The sequence below is a fragment of the Sebastes fasciatus genome, chromosome 10 (genome assembly GCF_043250625.1).
Source record: "Sebastes fasciatus isolate fSebFas1 chromosome 10, fSebFas1.pri, whole genome shotgun sequence".
Taxonomy (NCBI): Eukaryota; Metazoa; Chordata; class Actinopteri; order Perciformes; family Sebastidae; genus Sebastes; species Sebastes fasciatus.
In genome coordinates this window covers 5,868,815-5,887,788 of record NC_133804.1, presented here as the reverse complement: position 1 = coordinate 5,887,788, position 18,974 = coordinate 5,868,815, and the positions used below count along the sequence as shown (strand labels likewise).

General features: G+C 42.3%; 2 protein-coding genes across 2 annotated transcripts; one reads left to right on the top strand and one right to left on the bottom strand.

Annotated features, from left to right (window-relative positions):
• Positions 1-973: 973 nt before the first annotated feature.
• On the bottom strand, positions 974-3,148 carry ndufc1 (NADH:ubiquinone oxidoreductase subunit C1). Its single transcript, XM_074647789.1, has 4 exons — positions 2,989-3,148; positions 2,119-2,222; positions 1,212-1,287; positions 974-1,081 (listed from the first exon to the last, which is right to left on the bottom strand). Exons 1-3 carry the CDS (start codon positions 3,032-3,034, stop codon positions 1,228-1,230), a joined length of 210 nt encoding a protein of 69 aa, XP_074503890.1. The 5' UTR covers positions 3,035-3,148; the 3' UTR covers positions 974-1,081; positions 1,212-1,227.
• Positions 3,149-4,547: 1,399 nt separating this feature from the next.
• Positions 4,548-18,974, top strand: LOC141774957 (N-alpha-acetyltransferase 15, NatA auxiliary subunit-like). The gene is made up of 20 exons (XM_074647788.1): positions 4,548-4,885; positions 5,971-6,055; positions 6,912-7,016; positions 7,494-7,651; positions 7,895-8,029; positions 8,862-9,015; positions 9,233-9,352; positions 10,628-10,723; positions 11,619-11,725; positions 12,516-12,588; positions 12,747-12,916; positions 13,017-13,169; positions 13,773-13,901; positions 14,143-14,356; positions 15,489-15,682; positions 15,903-16,011; positions 16,388-16,486; positions 16,717-16,860; positions 18,034-18,131; positions 18,230-18,974. Exons 1-20 carry the CDS (start codon positions 4,832-4,834, stop codon positions 18,437-18,439), a joined length of 2,607 nt encoding a protein of 868 aa, XP_074503889.1. The 5' UTR covers positions 4,548-4,831; the 3' UTR covers positions 18,440-18,974.

The window sequence follows — 18,974 nt, the reverse complement described above, 5'->3', positions numbered from 1 at the left end:
TATCTGAGGCCTGTACTACGAAGCGAGTTCAACATACCCAGGGTATGTTCTCGTTATCTGGCTTAACTAACCCTAACAAACGAGATCACGCTAAACGGTCCTACGACGCTGGTTATCAACTCGGTAAATCAACCCAGGGTTTCTCACTCTGGCTATGAGCTTGTTCACATGAACGGGCGGTGTTTGCAGCATCTGACCAATCACAGACATGGACAAGTCTACTGTCTTGCAGACAGACAGACAGAGCGGAACATTTTACAAAGGAAGAGCAAACTATATTAGACAAATACGAACAAATTAAACACATAATCCAGACTAAAATTAACACAGTTGAAGCTGCAAAATGCAGGAAGAATAGCTGTCAAAAAAAAAAATGCCATGTATGAATGCGTAAATTAACAGACTTATTAATTTAACGGAATACTCAAAAGTCAGATATAGTCGTCTAGATGGGGCAGTGCTGTATAAAGCATAACTTTTAGAAGTGTAATGGATGAATGGATTACACTTCATGTGCTCTATAGGAAAGATATGGCATGTGTGAGTATTTCAGCCTTCTTTCAGCTGCGTCCCCGACTACGGTGGTGTGAAACAGACTTGAGGGTAAGTAAAAAATATAAATATAAAAACATTATACAAAAGCGGTAAACACCCACAGCATACCTGTCCAAGGTTTACAAAAACACAATAATTCCTAATGTTGGATATGGTTGACCTGCCAGTTAACTGTAACCAGTACCAGAAGACGAGTGATGTTGATCCTGGCCTTATATTTTAAAAGGCTATGTGATCTAACCCACGTTTTTATACGGAGATTTTGGAAAAGCAGTTTGGAACAACAAACATACACAATCTATCTCACACATTTGGTTCATGAATAAAGTATAAATCAAACATGTATCATATACTGATCAATACCAACACCACAGCAACTGCAAATTTATGTGAACAAAATAATCATGACTCTGGTATATTTCACATGATACATTTTTTATTTTACACAGAATTCAGAGTGAGGAACAGTTGAAACAGAAAGAAACGGACAAATAGGTGCTTCCTATAGACGGGACCTGACGATCTCCTACACAGGACAAGAAATTAGTATTTTATTATGATGACAGAATACCAATAACGCTAGCAGGTATCAAATCATAAAATAATGATATACAGTACAGTGCATTGATTCCAGTATCATCTAAACAAACACTCACATATTAGCGTGGTGGGTTATTCCAGGCCATTCCTCACTTTGTACTCATTTACATCTGAGCTGTGCTGCTTGAAGAGCTGCGGGTGGAAGACAGATACCACAAGTCATTTAAATGTACCAACTAGCCCTATCAAAAGTTCTTCATATTCAAGTACATCCCATAATCTGAAATACTTTCTGTCTAGCAGATCTGCAATAAATGCTTGTTTGTGCTTCAGATTAAAAAATTAATTCATAAATTAAATCAAAAGGACTTTGTGAGATATTTTTATTGCCACATATAATTAAATAAAATAACATTTTAACAACAAAGTAACAAGACTTCTCTTTAAAACTAAATTAATCAAATATGGGAGACTGGGGAAACCCAAGGAACTCTCCTTTTATGATGACAATATCACACCAAATGTCACTGAAAAAAAATCAGGCCTTTTAACCTGGCTTTGCCTCACAACGATTATTGTCTAAGATCATTGAAGACAGATTTCATTGTTCTGCTTGAAATTCAGCATAGAAAAAAACATGTTTTTTAAAATAAAAATGACTTGTTGCCCCTTGCTGCCCTCTCCTGGGTAAAATAATGGTAGACACTTTGAGAAACAGTAAATGCTGAATCAGGTGCTAAGTTCTCAATCTTCACCTGATTGCTAAATGATTTTCGAAAATGGTCTTTCATCTTGCTGAAAGACATGTAGGCCTATACATTTCTGGATAGGTTAGCCAATGTCATAAGTTGCATGCTTGACATATGAACCGAGTTTGGTCTCCATACAAAGAGATAGAGATAAACTCACTGGGTTAAAAGAAAACCCTGTGTGAATTAACCATCGCAACCTGACAACAAATGATCCGTTTTATAGATTATATGAAATTAAAAATGTTCTGTGTGAAATGATGTGATCATTTACCAAGCCCCAAAGGAAAGCAGATGTTCCAAAGGCAAGGCCCACTCTAATCCAGTTGGGGTTAGCAGTGTCAGGCTTGGAGCTCGTGAATGCAGACCTGGATCCAACTGCAAAAAAAAAATACAAAAAATAGTATGAAGAACCACACTGCTTTCAATGAAAAAAAGAACACTGTATTGGCAGTCAGTACTTGAAACAAGCCATGGAGGGAAGTGTCAACATCTGTGTGAGAAGAAATGATCCCTTGTTAACCAAGTAGAAATGACTTGACACCATTTATAAACCCATGTGATCCCTGAATCCTCCCTGGCCATATTTCATTTCAATAATACTCTATGTTAATGTATTAGAATTGGTTTAGAGTGCTCTCTACTGTGTGTTTTGGTGGAAGCACACTGTGGAAGTAACTGTGGACTGTCCAGTTATTGGAAGAGAGCCGAATTTAAGAATGAACCCCTACTCACACTAAAAATGTTTAAATTAAGTCTTCCTTCAACTGTGGGTTTTCCAAAAAAGACAGGGCAACATTAAATTGCACAAGTTCTGTAAGGACTTTGGTGTGGATAAGTTACCCCTTCATACATGGATTACAGTACACTCCTTAACTTCACTAGATAAACAGTATAAGAATATAATAGCAAACAATTGGGTACACAATTTGAAAACACTAAATGAAGACGCACTGCCATACAATGCACAACTTTAGGGTATAAAAGTGTCTATGTGTGTGACTGCTGTGCTAGGTGGATGCTAAGCTAAGCTAAGGTCAGGCTTCACATTAAATACAGTGTTCACGATGTTAAATGGCCAGATACAAAACAGGTATATCATAATCAGAACCGTGAATTCATTACCATCATGTCCCAATCTTACCTCTGCTGATGAGAGCAGCTCTAGATAGTAACCGGTTGAAAGTCATTTTAGCTTCAACAGCTTCCTTCAGCCTTCATCCGATTCACGATCCTGCCACTCCGCGGTCGATTACACTTCCTGGAAGGTCAGAGTAGATGATCCCACAATCACCGATGAGTCGCTCGAACATTCACCTGCGTTCCCTGTATACATCCATGGTTTGCTGTGTGTTATTAAAGATAAGATAAGATAAGATCATTTAAGATAAGATAAGGTATTCCTTTATTAGTCCCTCAGTGGGGAGATGTGCAGTGTACAGCAGCAAAGGGGATAATGCAAAAAACAAGATGCATCAGCTAACACAGTAAAAAAAGAGCTAAACAAAGTGTAATAAAATATGAACCATTTAAATAGAAGGAAGTATAAAAATAGGAGCAGTATATACTGTATTGACAATAAACAGACTATTAACAAAATTGCACAAGTGGAAAATGATATTGCACAGTGAGAATGAATGAATGAAATTCCACCTGAAAATATCAGGTTATTGTCAATATGTGTAATACTAAACTCAACAAATATTGGAATTTTACTATTTTGAGGCGAATGTATCTCCATAACCCAGTTTAGCATAATATGCGTTACAAAATCAAGTTCCTCTAATAATGGGTTTGGTAGTTGGTATTGCACCAAATTCCATTGGAAAAGTAATCATATTTTTGTACAGACCTTGTCCCCACACTAAACACGTGATTTTAGTGAAACAAAATGCTGTTTGAGCCATAACCCCTACTCAATCTATGCGCCTACTTTTACAACCTATCCAAATAATTAGCTATTCCATACTCTACCTACCAAGTGTGATCTTAAAGGTCCCATATTATTAAAAAGTGAGATTTTCATGTTTTTTTATTATAAATTATATACTGTGAAAGTATCGAAACACCCAATCCATAGGGAAATACACAAAGCCCATATTCAGAAACTCTGCATTTGAAACAAGCTGTCAGGATTTCTGCCCATTTGTCACAAATGTACAACATTTAGACCATTACACGGTTTTAAACGTAAACATTCTAAATGCGTCCCAGTTTATTCCTGGTTGCAGTGTATGTGAATGTCATCAGTTGACAGGAAGTACACATGGACCCAAGCTGTTGCCTAGCAACACAATTCTGTTGCAATTCCGTCAAAATGCGCTAAAACGGAGCGTTTCAGACAGAGGGTAAATACAGGCATATTCAGACAGACAGTACGAGGAAAATAAAGTTTTTTTTTTAAACATTACAACATGTAAACATGTTCTAGTAGAAACACAAAATACAAGTATGAACCTGAAAATGAGCATGATATGGGACCTTTAAGCAAGGCAGGTTTAAATTCATAGAAATTTCAATTGGACTTGGTGAACAACTTTGGAGACAACTAGAGCACTGCTGGACTTAGGGGCTCACTGCTGACACTCTCTCCATCCAGCATAATACAGACTGTGATTTATAACATACCTCCATACATTTTATTAGTTCTATAATTAAATTAAATATAGTGTCACGTCATTCTGGTCAAAAGACCATTTGGTCACACATGCAGGTTGCCCCCTGCTCGACCGTGTGTGAAACACAGAGAGAGAGAGAGAGAGAGAGAGAGAGAGAGAGAGAGAGAGAGAGAGCAGACTGACCCGGAGGAGAAGCAGAAGCGCAGCGGCCATTTTGCTCGTTAGGGGGCCTCGGCTTCAACACGTGAGAGACCGAGAGACCGAGAGACCGAGAGGAGCCTGCAGAGACTGAAACCAGTCCAGGATCTGTGACTCCCAGGAGGATACTCTTCATGTGTGAACCGGCAGAGGCCTAGGAAGCTCACCAACATGCCCACCATCACTTTACCGCCGAAGGAGAACGCGCTGTTCAAGAGGATCCTGGTAGGAGGAGAGATGAGACTACGTTAGCTCCATGCTAGTAATGCTAGTAATGCTAGGCAGCCATGTAGCAGTCAGAGCAAGCAGCTAGTGAATAAACCAACACATTCAGTACGCCGAACCAACCGTAACTACCATGTCTCTGTTATTAACAAGCTGTTGTAGCAGTGCAAGTGAGTAAACAACAGTTAGTTGGCGTGTAACTAACAATAGTGTGGTGTGCTAGCTGAGCAGTGGCCTAACAAAACATCTAAAGTATGTGACAAAGCTGCTGCACTCATGACAGGCATGCACAACCTAGCTGCACACTTAGTTAGTTAGTTAACCTTAGTTACAGCTTGGAAACCTGTTCATCTGCACTGTCTGTTAAGTTTGTCAACATTGTTCTCGTATATGAGGCCAAACTAGTTGTCGTTAGTTGGAGCAGGTCAGTTCAGCACATACCGCCAAACTCCATGCAGTAATCTGGATATTAATGTACCGGTGCTCTTTGTCCTTTATAATATAACATGGACGTGAAAGTAAAAGTCGTTAACTAAGTCTTTTGATGGCACTTTTACATTCGGCGCATGTTAAACACAACACAAGCTGTTGTTTTGTGCAGTATGATGCTAATAATGTGTACAACTAATGATACTATTCCTACTCCTGGGTACTTGGAGTGTGTTCTCTCCTTCCGTCTGTCAGTCAGGCAGTCAGAGACCTGGGTGCATGTATTGTTGTGGGAGTTTGGCATGATTTCTACTGGGGGGCTCTGAGCTCCTGGTGTCTGAGTCAGTCACATCCATCTGTCTGATTGCATTTCATCCACAGCCCTCCATCATCTTCTCTCAAGTTGTTGTCTGAAGCTGTTCCGTCAGATGCTACAGTCTCATGCTGACTGGACCGCCAAGAAGGCAATGTTTGGTGTGTGTGTGATGCTTTGCTCGCTGGTAGCAGGAAGGACCAGTTGTTTCTGCTGGTCACTGGAACACGGAGTACTTTACATTTGTGTGCACTTTAACCCGGCTCTGTGAGGATTAGTGCAGCAGTGTGAGGCTGTTGGCCTCAGATGCCTGATGTAAAGTCTGCTGTCTTTTTTGTTGCAGAGATGCTACGAACACAAGCAGTACAGAAACGGCCTGAAGTTCTGCAAACAGATCCTGGGCAACCCAAAGTTTGCTGAACATGGAGGTAAGACACAAGCTACTTACACAGACGCAGACACAGACACACAGACACACAGACACACAGACACACACACACACACACACACACACACACACACACACACACACACACACACACACACACACACACACACACACGCTAAACTAGTAGGAAACCGTAGTCATGATTCCCTGTCACCTTGTTCCTGCTGTTTTTGAGTAGTGAATATACTAGTTGTTAACCATGATGTGTAGGTAAAGGGGATGGATCACTGTGTATTTTTTTTCTGTGGGTTTACTTAACTTACTTTGCTTGAATTGAATGGAAACAGGGCGTGTGTCATTCTTGACAACTTATGTCCCTAAATATCGCATTTGTTTCAAAGTTCTTCTGCTTGTCTATAAATCTCTGCATGGCTTGGCCCCTTTCTACTTATCCAATCTTCTCAACCCCTACATACCGACTCGCTCTCTGCGCTCCTCTGGTGCTCATCTACTCTCCGTTCCCACCTCCAGGCTCCGCACTATGGGTGACAGGGTCTTCAGTGTGGCTGGCCCTAACCTCTGGAATGCTCTTCCTCGGGGTCCGCACCAGTGCTCATCTGTTGCTTCATTTAAATCAGAACTGAAAACACATCTTTTTAGTTTAGCCTTTCACGGTACTTCGTAATGTGTTTATTATGAATGTACCCATTTATCTGTATTTAATTTAAATTTAATTTTGTTGTTCTTTGCACTGTAATTTTGTATAGACTGTCTTATCTTGTTTGTAAGGTGTCCTTGGGTGTCTTGAAAGGCGCCTATAAATAAAATGTATTATTATTATTATTATTATTAAATGTCTCATTGCTCTCCTCCCCGACCCCTGTTGTGTACACCAGAGACGCTGGCCATGAAGGGTTTAACCCTCAACTGCCTGGGCAAGAAGGAAGAAGCCTACGAGCTGGTGAGACGAGGCCTACGCAACGACCTCAAGAGCCACGTCTGTATCCTTCCATCAGCCCCTCGGGGCACTCAGATTTCATCAGTTTGACATTCATCCATCCGTTATCTGTAACCGCTTATCTCATTCGGGGTCGCGGGGGGGCTGGAGCCGATCCCAGCTGACATTGGTTGAAGGCGGGGTACACCCTTGACAGGTTGCCAGACTATCACAGGGCTAACCCATAGAGACAGACAACCATTCATGCTGACATTCACACCTATGGGACATTTAGAGTCAACAGCTAACCTAACCTGCATGTCTTTGGACTGTGGGAGGAAGCCGGAGAAAACCAACGCTAACACGGGAAGAACACCTTAAACTTGCACTTTAACTTAATTTCTGCTTCTGTAAACCGGTCTTTGAATTCTTCCAGTCTTTTAATTTATGTGTGTTTGTTACATTTGTAATTACATATAAACACCTGGGTAGTGCGTCTGTGTGTGTGTTTGCTTGCTTCCTGAACTTGCCCGTCCTCCAGGCTGGCACGTGTACGGCCTGCTGCAGCGCTCGGATAAAAAGTACGACGAGGCCATCAAGTGTTACCGCAACGCTCTGAAGTGGGACAAGGACAACCTGCAGATCCTGCGAGACCTCTCCCTGCTGCAGATCCAGATGAGAGACCTGGAGGGATACAGGGTGAGGGTCGCACATGTGTAAAAAAGAGAACCGGCCGGATGGAGGGACGCAGGGATTAAAGGGTTGTGGGCAAGAGATTGTGCAGGGTCAGTTAGTTACCTATCCTCCTACACAAGGTGGAAAGTTTGATGTTGAAGGTAGACAGAGGAGAGGTTGACTGACCAGTAAAAGTGGACACGATAATCAAACATAAATATGATTGCTGACAGTTTGGTGTGCTATGATGGTCTTTTCCCTCTCCAGGAGACTCGGTACCAGCTGCTGCAGCTCCGTCCAGCCCAGCGGGCCTCGTGGATCGGATATGCTGTAGCCTATCACCTGTTAGAGGACTTTGAGATGGCTGCCAAGATCGTTGAGGAGTTCCGCAAAACGCAACAGGTAAGACCAAAACTACAGGCGCAAATGCAGAAACCGGCAAATTAACTGAAATACGTCATACTCCAACTTTTTTGCCGCTGAAGAAAAAATGTGTTAATCAACACATGCTGTTGAAATGTATTCCTCCTAGATACCCCACACATGCATTTTTGGAGGGGTCACAGTGCAGGGCCACTTACTAGGGGTGGGGAAAAAAAGATTTTTTAATGCCAGAATCAATATATTTGCTTCATTTGAGTCTATGCAGAAGTAGCAGGAAGTTACCGTTTTTATTGATGATGTCTGAGTAACGTGATGTCATATCCGTTCCGTATCCGTCAACCAAAAGAAACAAACAGCAGCGAGCCGCAGTGAGCCGAGATGAGATAGTAGAAAACGTTGGAGGGTCAGCGTGGATACGACCTGCACCCTCGCATGTTAAATCCAGCGTGGTAAACACTACACATCCAGTAAAGTATGGAAAGACTTTGGGTTTCACGCATTACCAGGGAAAGCAGAGCTAGACATCACGGCTAAAGCTGCATGCTAACTCTGTCATGGACAGGAAACGTTATCGTACTACGGTAAATTGCGGTCGAGCCGGCCGTCGCTCTCATCTCTGTGGTCAAATGGGAGCACCCATATACTGACATTTATGTTAAATGCATTCAAACGGCCCCGCTGCTGATGGGAGAGCTAGAGACGGACTTGGGACTACACGTGTGACTACGTTCGGTTTTCAAAATAAGGTGTTAACAAAGGGAACTGTATATACAAGTAAGATTGATTGGATTATATTCACCAGAAGTATAACACTTATATGTTTTTATCCCTTTCTCGTGTGTTTGTCCAGACGTCACCAGACAAGGTGGACTACGAGTACAGTGAACTGCTGCTGTATCAGAACCAGGTTCTGAGGGAGGCCGGCCTAAACAAGGAGGCCCTCGATCATCTCAACAACTACGAGAAACAGATCTGTGACAAACTGGCTGTGGAGGAGACGAGAGGTGGGTTGATGCTGACACCGTACATGCAGAGGTTCTGAAAAGGTCCAGTCAGTTCTCCAGCTTTGTCTGGACAGAATGTTTGACCGAGCTAACAACAAAATTTGAATTGGCTAACAGGCATAATTTAGGCTGACAAACATATAATACAAACATTGTGCTTAGTTAATGTTGAAAGTACCACAGAAAAACATTGTAACCTTTTTTTATGTGTGTGTAGGAGAGCTGCTGCTGAAGCTGGAGAGGCCTGAGGAGGCTTCTGAGGTCTACAGGAGACTCCAGGAGAGGAACCCCGAGAACTGGGCCTACTACCAGGGCCTGGAAAAGGCCTTGAAGCCAGGTGAACACTCTCTTCAGGTCCACGCCATCCAATGGATTGATGTAGTTCTACTGTAGCTATTCATTAGGGCTGAACCAATGTCACCAGTTTAGGGTGTTATCATTAAGAGATGCCTTCCTAACGTCCTTCCAGTGGAAGCAATGGGGGGACAAAATCCACAAAAATTGCATAAAATGCATTTCAGAGTTTAGTGAAGTTAATATGGGGCTTCAGCAGTCTGACATAAGCAAATCAAGTGGGTATCATCAAAAAAATATATCCTTTTAGTATTAAATTCCCTCTTTGTGTTTCTGTGCTGAGCTGTCAATCGATTGAAATATTTAATCGTGATTAATCGCATGATTGTCCATAGTTAATTGTGATTAATCGCACATTTTCTATCTGTTCAAAATGCACCTTAAAAGGAGAATTCTCAAGTATTTAATACTCTTATCAACATGGGAGTGGGCAAATATGCTGCTTTATGCAAACGTATGTATATATTTATTATTGTAAATCAATTAAAAACACAAAACAATGACAGATATTGTCCAGGAACCCTCAGCTACTGCATTTAGCATAAAAATAATATGCTCAAATTTGGAAATGGCCATAACGGTTTTTCCTTGCCAAAATGTAGCGTAAGTTTGGAGCGTTATTTAGCCTCTTCCGCGACAAGATGGTATGACAAATGGATCCTTTAGGTTTTCTAGTTTCATATGATACAAGCATCTTCACTCTAACCATGAAACAGAGCCCGCTACAATCTCCGAAAGATCGATTGCGTTGAAGAAATTAGTGGCGTTAAAGCGAATTTGGGTTACACATTAACTTTAATAGCCCTAGATGATACCCGTTTGATTTGACTAACTCAGACTGCTGAAGCCTCGTATTAGTGTCAGCTACATTTTGGGATGTTATTTTCTGTGTTGATGTTGTCTCCATGTCTTTCATTAGAATCTCATTAAAACAGGATCTTGTAATGCTCGTATCAACAGGAGCAATGAGAAGCTCTTGCCTCACTATTGTTTTAAGACTAAGTATGAAAGTATCCCTCAATGCCTGTGTTCATCAGCTGTGATGTAAAAATTTGAGAAGTGCAGTGATTTGACTTAGTAAAACATAAAGTGGTCCAACAAACCGTTCCACATTGTTCCTTCACACACACTAAGTTTTTATAATTACTCAGCGTGGTACTGAGTGGTCAAAGGGTCTCAGTGGTTTGATGATATGTTTACTGTCGATCACTTTTTCTCCTTACACGGTGTGTGTGTGTGTGTGTGTGTGTTTGTCCAGGGAGTGTAGAGGATCGCCAGAAGATTTATGAGGACTCCTGGGTGAAGTATCCTAAAGGCCTGGTTCCCCGAAGACTGCCTCTGACTTTCCTCCCAGGTAAACACAGTACAGCCTGCAGCACCACCACGCAGTCAGCGTGAGGTTTGTGTTTGTTCCATCAAAACTCTTTTTATCTAATAGTGAAATCAGAATATACTGCACGTCTTCATCAGCAGATGGAGTTTGCTCAGTGAGCAAATGTCAATGCCCCACTTACCACCCTGTAGGATACGTACCGGACTGCTCCCTTGCAAGAATGTACAGGGCTGGAAATAACGTGCACACTCAGCTAATGCGAGATTATTTAAGTACAGACCACTAATCAGACGTACATCAGACCGGCACATACGGGTACTTCACATAAAGTCAAGACTGCTGACCTTTTTTTTGACAAGTTCCTATATATGCGTTCGCGATACCTTACCATGTCCCTTCAGGAAACGACAGTCTGATGCTGCTATAACGTTAACGTATGACTTTATTACTACGGCAGCCTCCAACTCAAGCTAACGTTAGCTAGCCATGTTAGTCACTGTCACCAGCATCATTTAGCCTTTTACCACACTGACAGTGAATATTCACATATCGTATGTGCCTCAGATCTCCGTGTGAAAGCCTTGGTTAACCCGCTAAACAACAGCTTTGGTCTGATGTATACACATTGATTAGCACAATGACATACACACAGATTCCAGCACTTACCAGGTAACGGCTAACTGTTTCATTTAGTATTTTGGCTACCTCATGAAACATACTCCAGCTGATGAAAGCTCAGAACGAGAAGCCTACTAACAGGGACACCCGGGAGCAGGTAGGTCACTGTGACGGGACGTTTATTGTTTTATTGTGCTCATTTTTTACAATGTATAGGATCATACCCTACGTATTATTCTCATCTTTCTCACTACAAATCTCACTTTACTGTACCTTTGCTGTGTGTTGTGCTGGCCAGGGGAGAAGTTTCGTGAATGTCTGGACAGCTACCTGAGGATGAACTTCAGTAAAGGCTGTCCACCAGTCTTCACCACCCTCAAATCCCTCTACACCGACAAAGAAAAGGTGAGCAGGTTGACGTTTAAGATGTTAAAACGATAATAACGTGTTCAAATTCGTTTTAACGCCACTAATTTCTTTAACGTGATCGATCTTTTAGAGGTCGTAGCTGGCTCAGTTTTAAAGCCAGAGTGAAGATACTGGTATCATATGAAACTAGAAAACCTAAGGAATCCATTGGTTCCAACCTATGTCAACCCAGTTTGTCACGAAGGAGGCTAAATAACGCTACAAACGTACTAAATTTTGGCAAGGCAAAACTGGCATGGTCATTTTCAGCAGGGTCCCTTGACCTCTGACCTCCAGATGTGTGAATGAAAATGGGTTCTATGGGTACCCACAAGTCTCCCCTTTACAGACATGCCCACTTTATGATAATCACATGCAGTTTGAGGCAAGTCATAGTCAAGTCAGCACACTGACACACTGACAGCTGTTGTTGCCTGTTGGGCTGCAGTTTGCCATGTTATGATTTCAGCATATTTATTTATGCTAAATGCAGTACCTGTGAGGGTTTCTGGACAATATCTGTCATTGTTTTGTGTTATTTGATTTCCAATAATAAATATATACACACATTTGCATAAAGCAGCATATTTGTCCACTCCCATGTTGATAAGAGTATAAGATACTTGACAAATCTACCTTTAAGGTACATTTTGAACAGATAAAAGATGTGCGATAAATCACGATTTAATATTTTAATCGACTGACAGCTCTAATTTAAAATATTGAAATTCTTGTCATTCCTGGTCTGAAATAAAATAACCATTTATCTTGTGTTCCCCTCACGCAGGTTACAATCATTGAAGAGTTAGTAGTTGGCTATGAAACCTGTTTAAAAACCTGCCGAATGTTTAGTGAAAAGGGTGAGTGTTGCTTGGTCTTGAATTTACTTCTTTTTCCTCGTCGTTGGCCTCAATGTTTTTATTTGATTTTAAATTTGTATATATCACTCCAACTCATCTAAATCACACGTAAAGGCAGAACTGCATAATGTAACTTTGTGTGTAAAACGTGCGTGCAGACGATGGGAAGGAGGAGCCCCCTACCACCCTGTTGTGGGTACAGTATTTCCTGGCACAGCACTTTGACTTCATAGACCAGCACAGCGTCGCTCTGGAGTACATCAACACCGCCATAGACAGCACGCCCACGCTCATCGAGCTCTTCCTCATCAAGGCCAAGATCTACAAGGTGTCGTATAAACTCTGCAACTTTGATAGAAGTTTGGATGATCAAACTTGTATTCTGAATCATGAGTATTAACTCTCTCTCTCTGTCTTTGTCCCTGCAGCACGCAGGCAACATCAAGGAAGCAGCTCGTTGGATGGATGAAGCTCAGGCCCTGGACACCGCTGACCGCTTCATCAACTCCAAGTGTGCCAAGTACATGCTGAAGGCTGGCCTCGTCAAAGAAGCAGAGGAAATGTGCTCCAAGTTCACACGGGTAAGAGACAGAAAATGTGTCTCATGTTTCTGTTGCCAGTAGGGGATGCTAATTTTGAATTTTTTTTCTAACTGATAACCGACCCTCGTTAACCGATTATTATCCATTAACCGACAAGATTAGTTTACGGTTTTAACCCACTGAGGCCTGCGGGATTGCGGGCAATCCTGACTGGCTTTACTTTCTTTCAGAGGCTGTAGCAGGTTCAGTTTTAGAGCTAGAGGAAAGATGCATATCATATGAAACTAGAAGAGCTAAGCATGTCATGCTAGCTTATCGGGAAGGAGGCTAAATAACATTCCAAAATTAGGCAAGTTTTGGTGAGGAAAAACCGGCATGTCCTTTTTCAAAGGGGTCCCTCTGACCTCTGACCTCAACGAGTCTCCCCTTTACAAACATGCTCACTTTATGATGAACTAATGCAGTGTTGGGCACAAGCATTGCAATCAGTAGAAAACAGTCTGCTGATATGGGGCTGTTTTTTTTTAGAAAAAAAGTCCCAACAGAGTTTCTCCGTTTGTGCCCCAGTGGTCATAGATGGTATCGCGGTGTGTGAATTTGCACTGGTGGGGTCATTTTCCTGTGTGTTGTGTGTGTTTTCAGGAGGGGACGTCTGCAGTAGAGAACCTGAATGAGATGCAGTGCATGTGGTTCCAGACAGAGTGTGTCTTGGCCTATAAGGCCATGAACAAGTTTGGAGACGCCCTGAAGAAGTGCCACGAGATTGAGAGGGTAAGCTTCTACAACTATCACCACCACCACAACCCCCTCCCTCACCACCTTCCGGCCTCCTCCACCTTTTAGACTGGCCAGTATTGGCCCCCATTTCATTTCAAGTGTCTCGTATCTGGATCAAATCAAATGAGATTCAGGACACTTCCTGTTTTAGAGCAGTATTAACTCAACTGTAAGCCTTGTAGGCTCATTCCTCTCGCTCCTCTCTCTCCTTTCTCCCCATCCTCCCCTCCATCAGCATTTTGTGGAGATCACAGATGACCAGTTTGACTTCCACACCTACTGCATGAGGAAGATGACGTTGCGCTCCTACGTGGACCTGCTGAAGCTGGAGGACGTACTGCGGCAGCATCCGTTCTACTACAAAGCCGCTCGATCCGCCATCCAGATCTACCTGATGCTGCACGACAAACCTCTGACTGACGACAACAAGGAGAGCCAGGCAGACACCGGTCAGTGCTGTGTGTGTGTGTGTTACAGATAGTTCTATTTTAGGTCAAATAATACCTCTCAAAATTTTCTGTAGAATTTGTGAATTTCGGCTTTTTGCTTTTCAAATATTCCCAAAGTGTTTAGATCAGTTATTGATCATCAAAGGGATTTAACCCATGGTGTATATAACATTTTCCCAGTCCGGTCCACATTACGGTCTACATTAGGTAGCATGTAGTTGTTTATTATTTAATTTCACTATTAACACAAACTGAATGCAATCTGAAAACATTATGCCTCTGGCCACAGCTGCATAATGTTTTGGGGTTGTGCTTCTGTCCGGGCAATTCTTGTGAACGTGATATCTCAGGAACGCACGGAGGGAATTTCTTCAAATTTGGCAACGTTCACTTGGACTCAAGGATGACCTGATTAGAATTTGGTGGTCAAAGGTCACTGTGACCTCACAAAACATGTTTTTGGCCATAACTCAAGAATTCATATGCTATTGATGACAATTTCACACAAATGTCTAATAGGATAAAATGATTAAGTGATGATATTTTGGACAGACATGAGTGTAAACTGCAACTTGATGGGTTGGCAGAGGCAAACGACAACGAGGCGGGAATCCTAATTCTTATATAAAACTGTATCAAATCCCTTTTTTCACTTGTGCTCATTGTAATCAGTCAAACTGTCCAGATTGTGGCTATATTTTTCGGCAAATACCGTATTTATCTCCTCAGAATTGTGAGACAGATGTGTTGTACAATAACTAACGGCAAATACAATGAAGAGCATGAAGATTCTGTTGTTTCCACATGTATGGAAATTGTGTCTCAAACATCACAATCTTTTTTTTAAATGTATTTCTGCCTTTATTAAGTAGTTCAAAGTAGAGAGATGACAGAAAAAAAGGGATGGGGAATGACATGCAACAAAAGACCCCAGCAGCACACAGACCCACATCATCGTTATTTAATGTTTCATCGGTCAAATGTACCTCATCTTCACGGTTCTTGTGATGCAGTGAAAAGTTTTTAGTTGTGGTTCCGTAGGTCCTCAGACAGTTCGTTCCAAAAACAGCTAGAGTTTGGGGACAGTACGGTCTTCTAAGTATCACTATTTACCGTTTTTTTCTCTCTGTAGAAAATCTGACCGACAAGGAGCTGAAGAAACTGCGCAACAAACAGCGAAGAGCCCAGAAGAAGGCCCAGTTAGAAGAGGAGAAGAAGAACGCTGAGAAGGAGAAACAGCTAAAGAACCAGAAGAAGAAGAAGGAGGATGATGATGAGGAGATAGGAGGGCCGAAAGAGGAGCTGATACCAGACAAACTGGCCAAGGTGGGCTCATATTTACCAGTATATGTATTTATGTATACTGTATATATTCACCAAATTTGACAAAGAGTGTATTGTATTAGGATCAGTGACTGGTTGTCAGATGGAATCCTGATATATTGAAGTGTTTTTAATGGAGGTGGAACCTCTCTTCATTGAAATGTAATGTGAAACAATGTGGTTCCAGTGTGTAACGTGGACAGTATTCCTCTTCTTTTGCCAGACGGAGAACCCTCTGGAGGAGGCAGTGAAGTTCCTGATCCCTCTGAAGAACCTGGTGCGCAACAACATCGAGACTCACCTTCTGGCCTTCGAGATCTACTTCAGGAAAGGTCAGACCGATACTGGCAGCCTGCATTTGACCACACCATTTTTCAAGATTATTTTTAGTAGTGCTGGGACGATACACCTATCTCCTTATTCGATACTATCACGATACTTGGGTGCCGATTCGATATGTATTGCGATTCTATACAGAACGGATATGATGTCATGTTACTCAGACTACAACAATAAAAGCGGTAACTTCCTTCTACCTCTGCATAGACTCAAATGAAGCAAATATATCGATTCTGGCATTAAAACATTTATTTAAAAAAAAAATCACAATACAGAGGTGAATAGATTTTTTTTCCCACCCCTAATTTTAAGAGCGACTGCCTCATTACTTGCTTGAACTCACATTGTGTTTTTTCTTCGTTCCTCCAGAGAAGTACCTGTTGATGCTCCAGTCAATAAAGAGGGCTGTAACCATGGAGCCTTCCAACCCGTGGTTGCACCAGTGTCTAGTGCGCTTCTTCAAAGGAGGCAAGTATAACCCACACTGAGCTGATGTTTCATAGCACATTACTGGGGGAGAAGCTCCAGAGTTGCATGAAGGGCAGCTGCTCCACATGTACAACTTTGAAACATTGTGTGATCTAAGTGTGAAACCACATTGGAGTTACTAAGTGTAGGTGTTTCTCAATAGATTGACATGCTTCAGTTTGAGCTAAGTTGTTTAAAGCTTATATGGGTCCTTTATTCTTTGTGTGTAGTGCGTGAGAGCGCTGACTTGGCGGAGGCAGTGAGGACGGTGTTGAAGCAGGAGATCTCCAGGCTGTTTGGAGAGAGCAACCCTCAGAGCTTCAACAAGAACTACCTGAGCCAACACTCCAACTCCATCCCACACCGACTGGCTGGTACGCAGAGCACACACACGTGAATCCACTAACAATTCATTTTTATAAAAGAATGAAGTTATTATTCAGTGCAGCAGTGCACAAGGTTGACAAGACATTAAGTTTGGATCCAGAGTTTATGATAAAACTGTTTAGATATGTTTTGAGGTGGGGTCAGTGGGCCCCAGCGTAGGGCTGGGCGATATGGCCTAAAAATATCCTCTAAGCACTTCAGAAATGCTTGATTTAACCCTTTGATGCATACAATCACACCAATATGATGATTCTTGTAGTCCCTGCAGCATATGTCTGCATTAAAACCTTCTTGTTTGTATTCATTAGTGGTTTCTATTGGAACAATTTTAATCTTGCATGCAAAAAGGGGGAAATCACAAGTTAAATTTAACAAAACAGTATCCAACAGTATCACTTTAATCAAATAGTTATCTGGCAATACATGCTTTATATATTTTGATAAATACACAACACACACACACAGTTTTTAATGGCATGTAATAAGTGTAAAGTAACTTATTGTTATATTTACCAGTAAGCTGTTATAACATTGCTGATAATAAAAATTAAGAAAAAGAGTACCGTCACGTTTTTAGAATTTTGGCATCGACTCGGTACCGAAAGATCGGTTCTCGTGACATCCTTAGAAAGAACCACTCGCGACACAACATGGTTTGAGATGCGCTCTCTGCACATTACAGCGCGCAGTGGTGGCGTTGTCGCCATTGTGTCTGAAAGGACCTTCAAGTGAGTGAGAGAAGGAGAGAGAGAAATGGAGAATACTAAGAGAAAGAAATACCCAAGCATCTGAAACTCAAATTTTGCTTTGGTTGTGAAAACTCCCTATTTTTTAGGTCTCAATTGCATTGTGGGTAATGTAGGCACCAGGTTTTGACGAAGAGGAAATGTGTACTAAAAAAAGACTATCTCTGGTTCTGTTGCATTGAGTACTTACTTTTATGGACACAGAACAACACTGCATCAATTGACCGTGCGTTGCTGCAGCCGTAATATTAACATTACAGGTCCGACCCAGTAAGATTAATGTTGTGACTTTTGTAAAAGTGACTTATTCAAACATGAGACCAACATGTAACATCGCCATAAGGTTTGCGTGACGAGGTGCATGTCTGAAGAGGCGACTTGATGCCTGAGTGTCTCTGTTTCCTGTATTCCCAGCTGCTAAGATGATGGTCTACTTGGAGCCTTCCTCTGATAAGATGGCCTGTGAGATAGCTACGGCCCTGGACGAGTCACTGTCCGGAGGGAGCATCCAGGTATGTGATCATTTACAACTACAGTACCCGACATCACACACCTGCTGTCTGTGGTTTAGAACATCTAACCTAACTGTGTGTTTGTGTGTGAACTACAGATCTGCACTGAGGTGCTGGAGGCTCTGCGTGACGGGCAGCTGGGCGAGGGCCAGCAGAAGGCTGCCGAGGCTTACCGACCCGCCTGCCATAAGATCTTCCCCTACAGCCTGGCCTTCATGCCTCCCGGTTACCAAGACAACAACACCACAATCAGTGCCAACGGCGACCTGTCGGCAGGAGAGCACGACGACATGGCAAACGAAATGTGAGCTCGAACTCGAAGATACGAGGAGGAGGAAGAGGAGAGGAGGAGGAGGAGGTGCGAACACGCTGCCAGACGCCTTAGTCCGCCAACACACCCATTTCCCCAACCCCGCCCCCCCCCCACCCCTCCAGTCCCCGGGCTATGGCTGCTGTGAATCGCCCCCACATTGCACTGATCTGGATGGACTGAGCGCCACAGGAGAGACGGGAAAGGGAGCTGGCAGACGGAGGAAGGTTGAACGATGCCCATAGAACTTTTTTAAACATTAAAAAAGGCCCTGTCCACAGTTGTTCTGTAACTGAAACCAACCCCCCCACCCCCCAGATGAATACGGTATGGGGAGGCAGAAGAGGACTCTGGGAGAAATGGACATGGATGGTTACGATGGCTCCTGTAAACACAGTCTAGGTTTTCTATAACTCCTGTGTTTTCACGCCATGTCCTTCTTGTAGGTGCATCTGCTTCTCACATTTTTAAAAGTAATTTATATATTACAAACTGACAAATGGATTAATAAAACAAATGTTTGCAAAACCAAA

Excerpts from the sequence above, each read along its gene's own strand:
- ndufc1 (XM_074647789.1), bottom strand. The coding sequence starts at position 3,034 with ATGACTTTCAACCGGTTACTATCTAGAGCTGCTCTCATCAGCAGAG. Across the intron at positions 2,223-2,988 it reads AGCTGCTCTCATCAGCAGAG|TTGGATCCAGGTCTGCATTC; the intron begins GTAAGATTGGGA and ends TTTTTTTTGCAG. Across the intron at positions 1,288-2,118 it reads CTGCTTTCCTTTGGGGCTTG|CTCTTCAAGCAGCACAGCTC; the intron begins GTAAATGATCAC and ends TTCCACCCGCAG.
- LOC141774957 (XM_074647788.1), top strand. The coding sequence starts at position 4,832 with ATGCCCACCATCACTTTACCGCCGAAGGAGAACGCGCTGTTCAAGAGG. Across the intron at positions 10,724-11,618 it reads GCCTCTGACTTTCCTCCCAG|GGGAGAAGTTTCGTGAATGT; the intron begins GTAAACACAGTA and ends TGTGCTGGCCAG. Across the intron at positions 11,726-12,515 it reads TCTACACCGACAAAGAAAAG|GTTACAATCATTGAAGAGTT; the intron begins GTGAGCAGGTTG and ends CCCCTCACGCAG.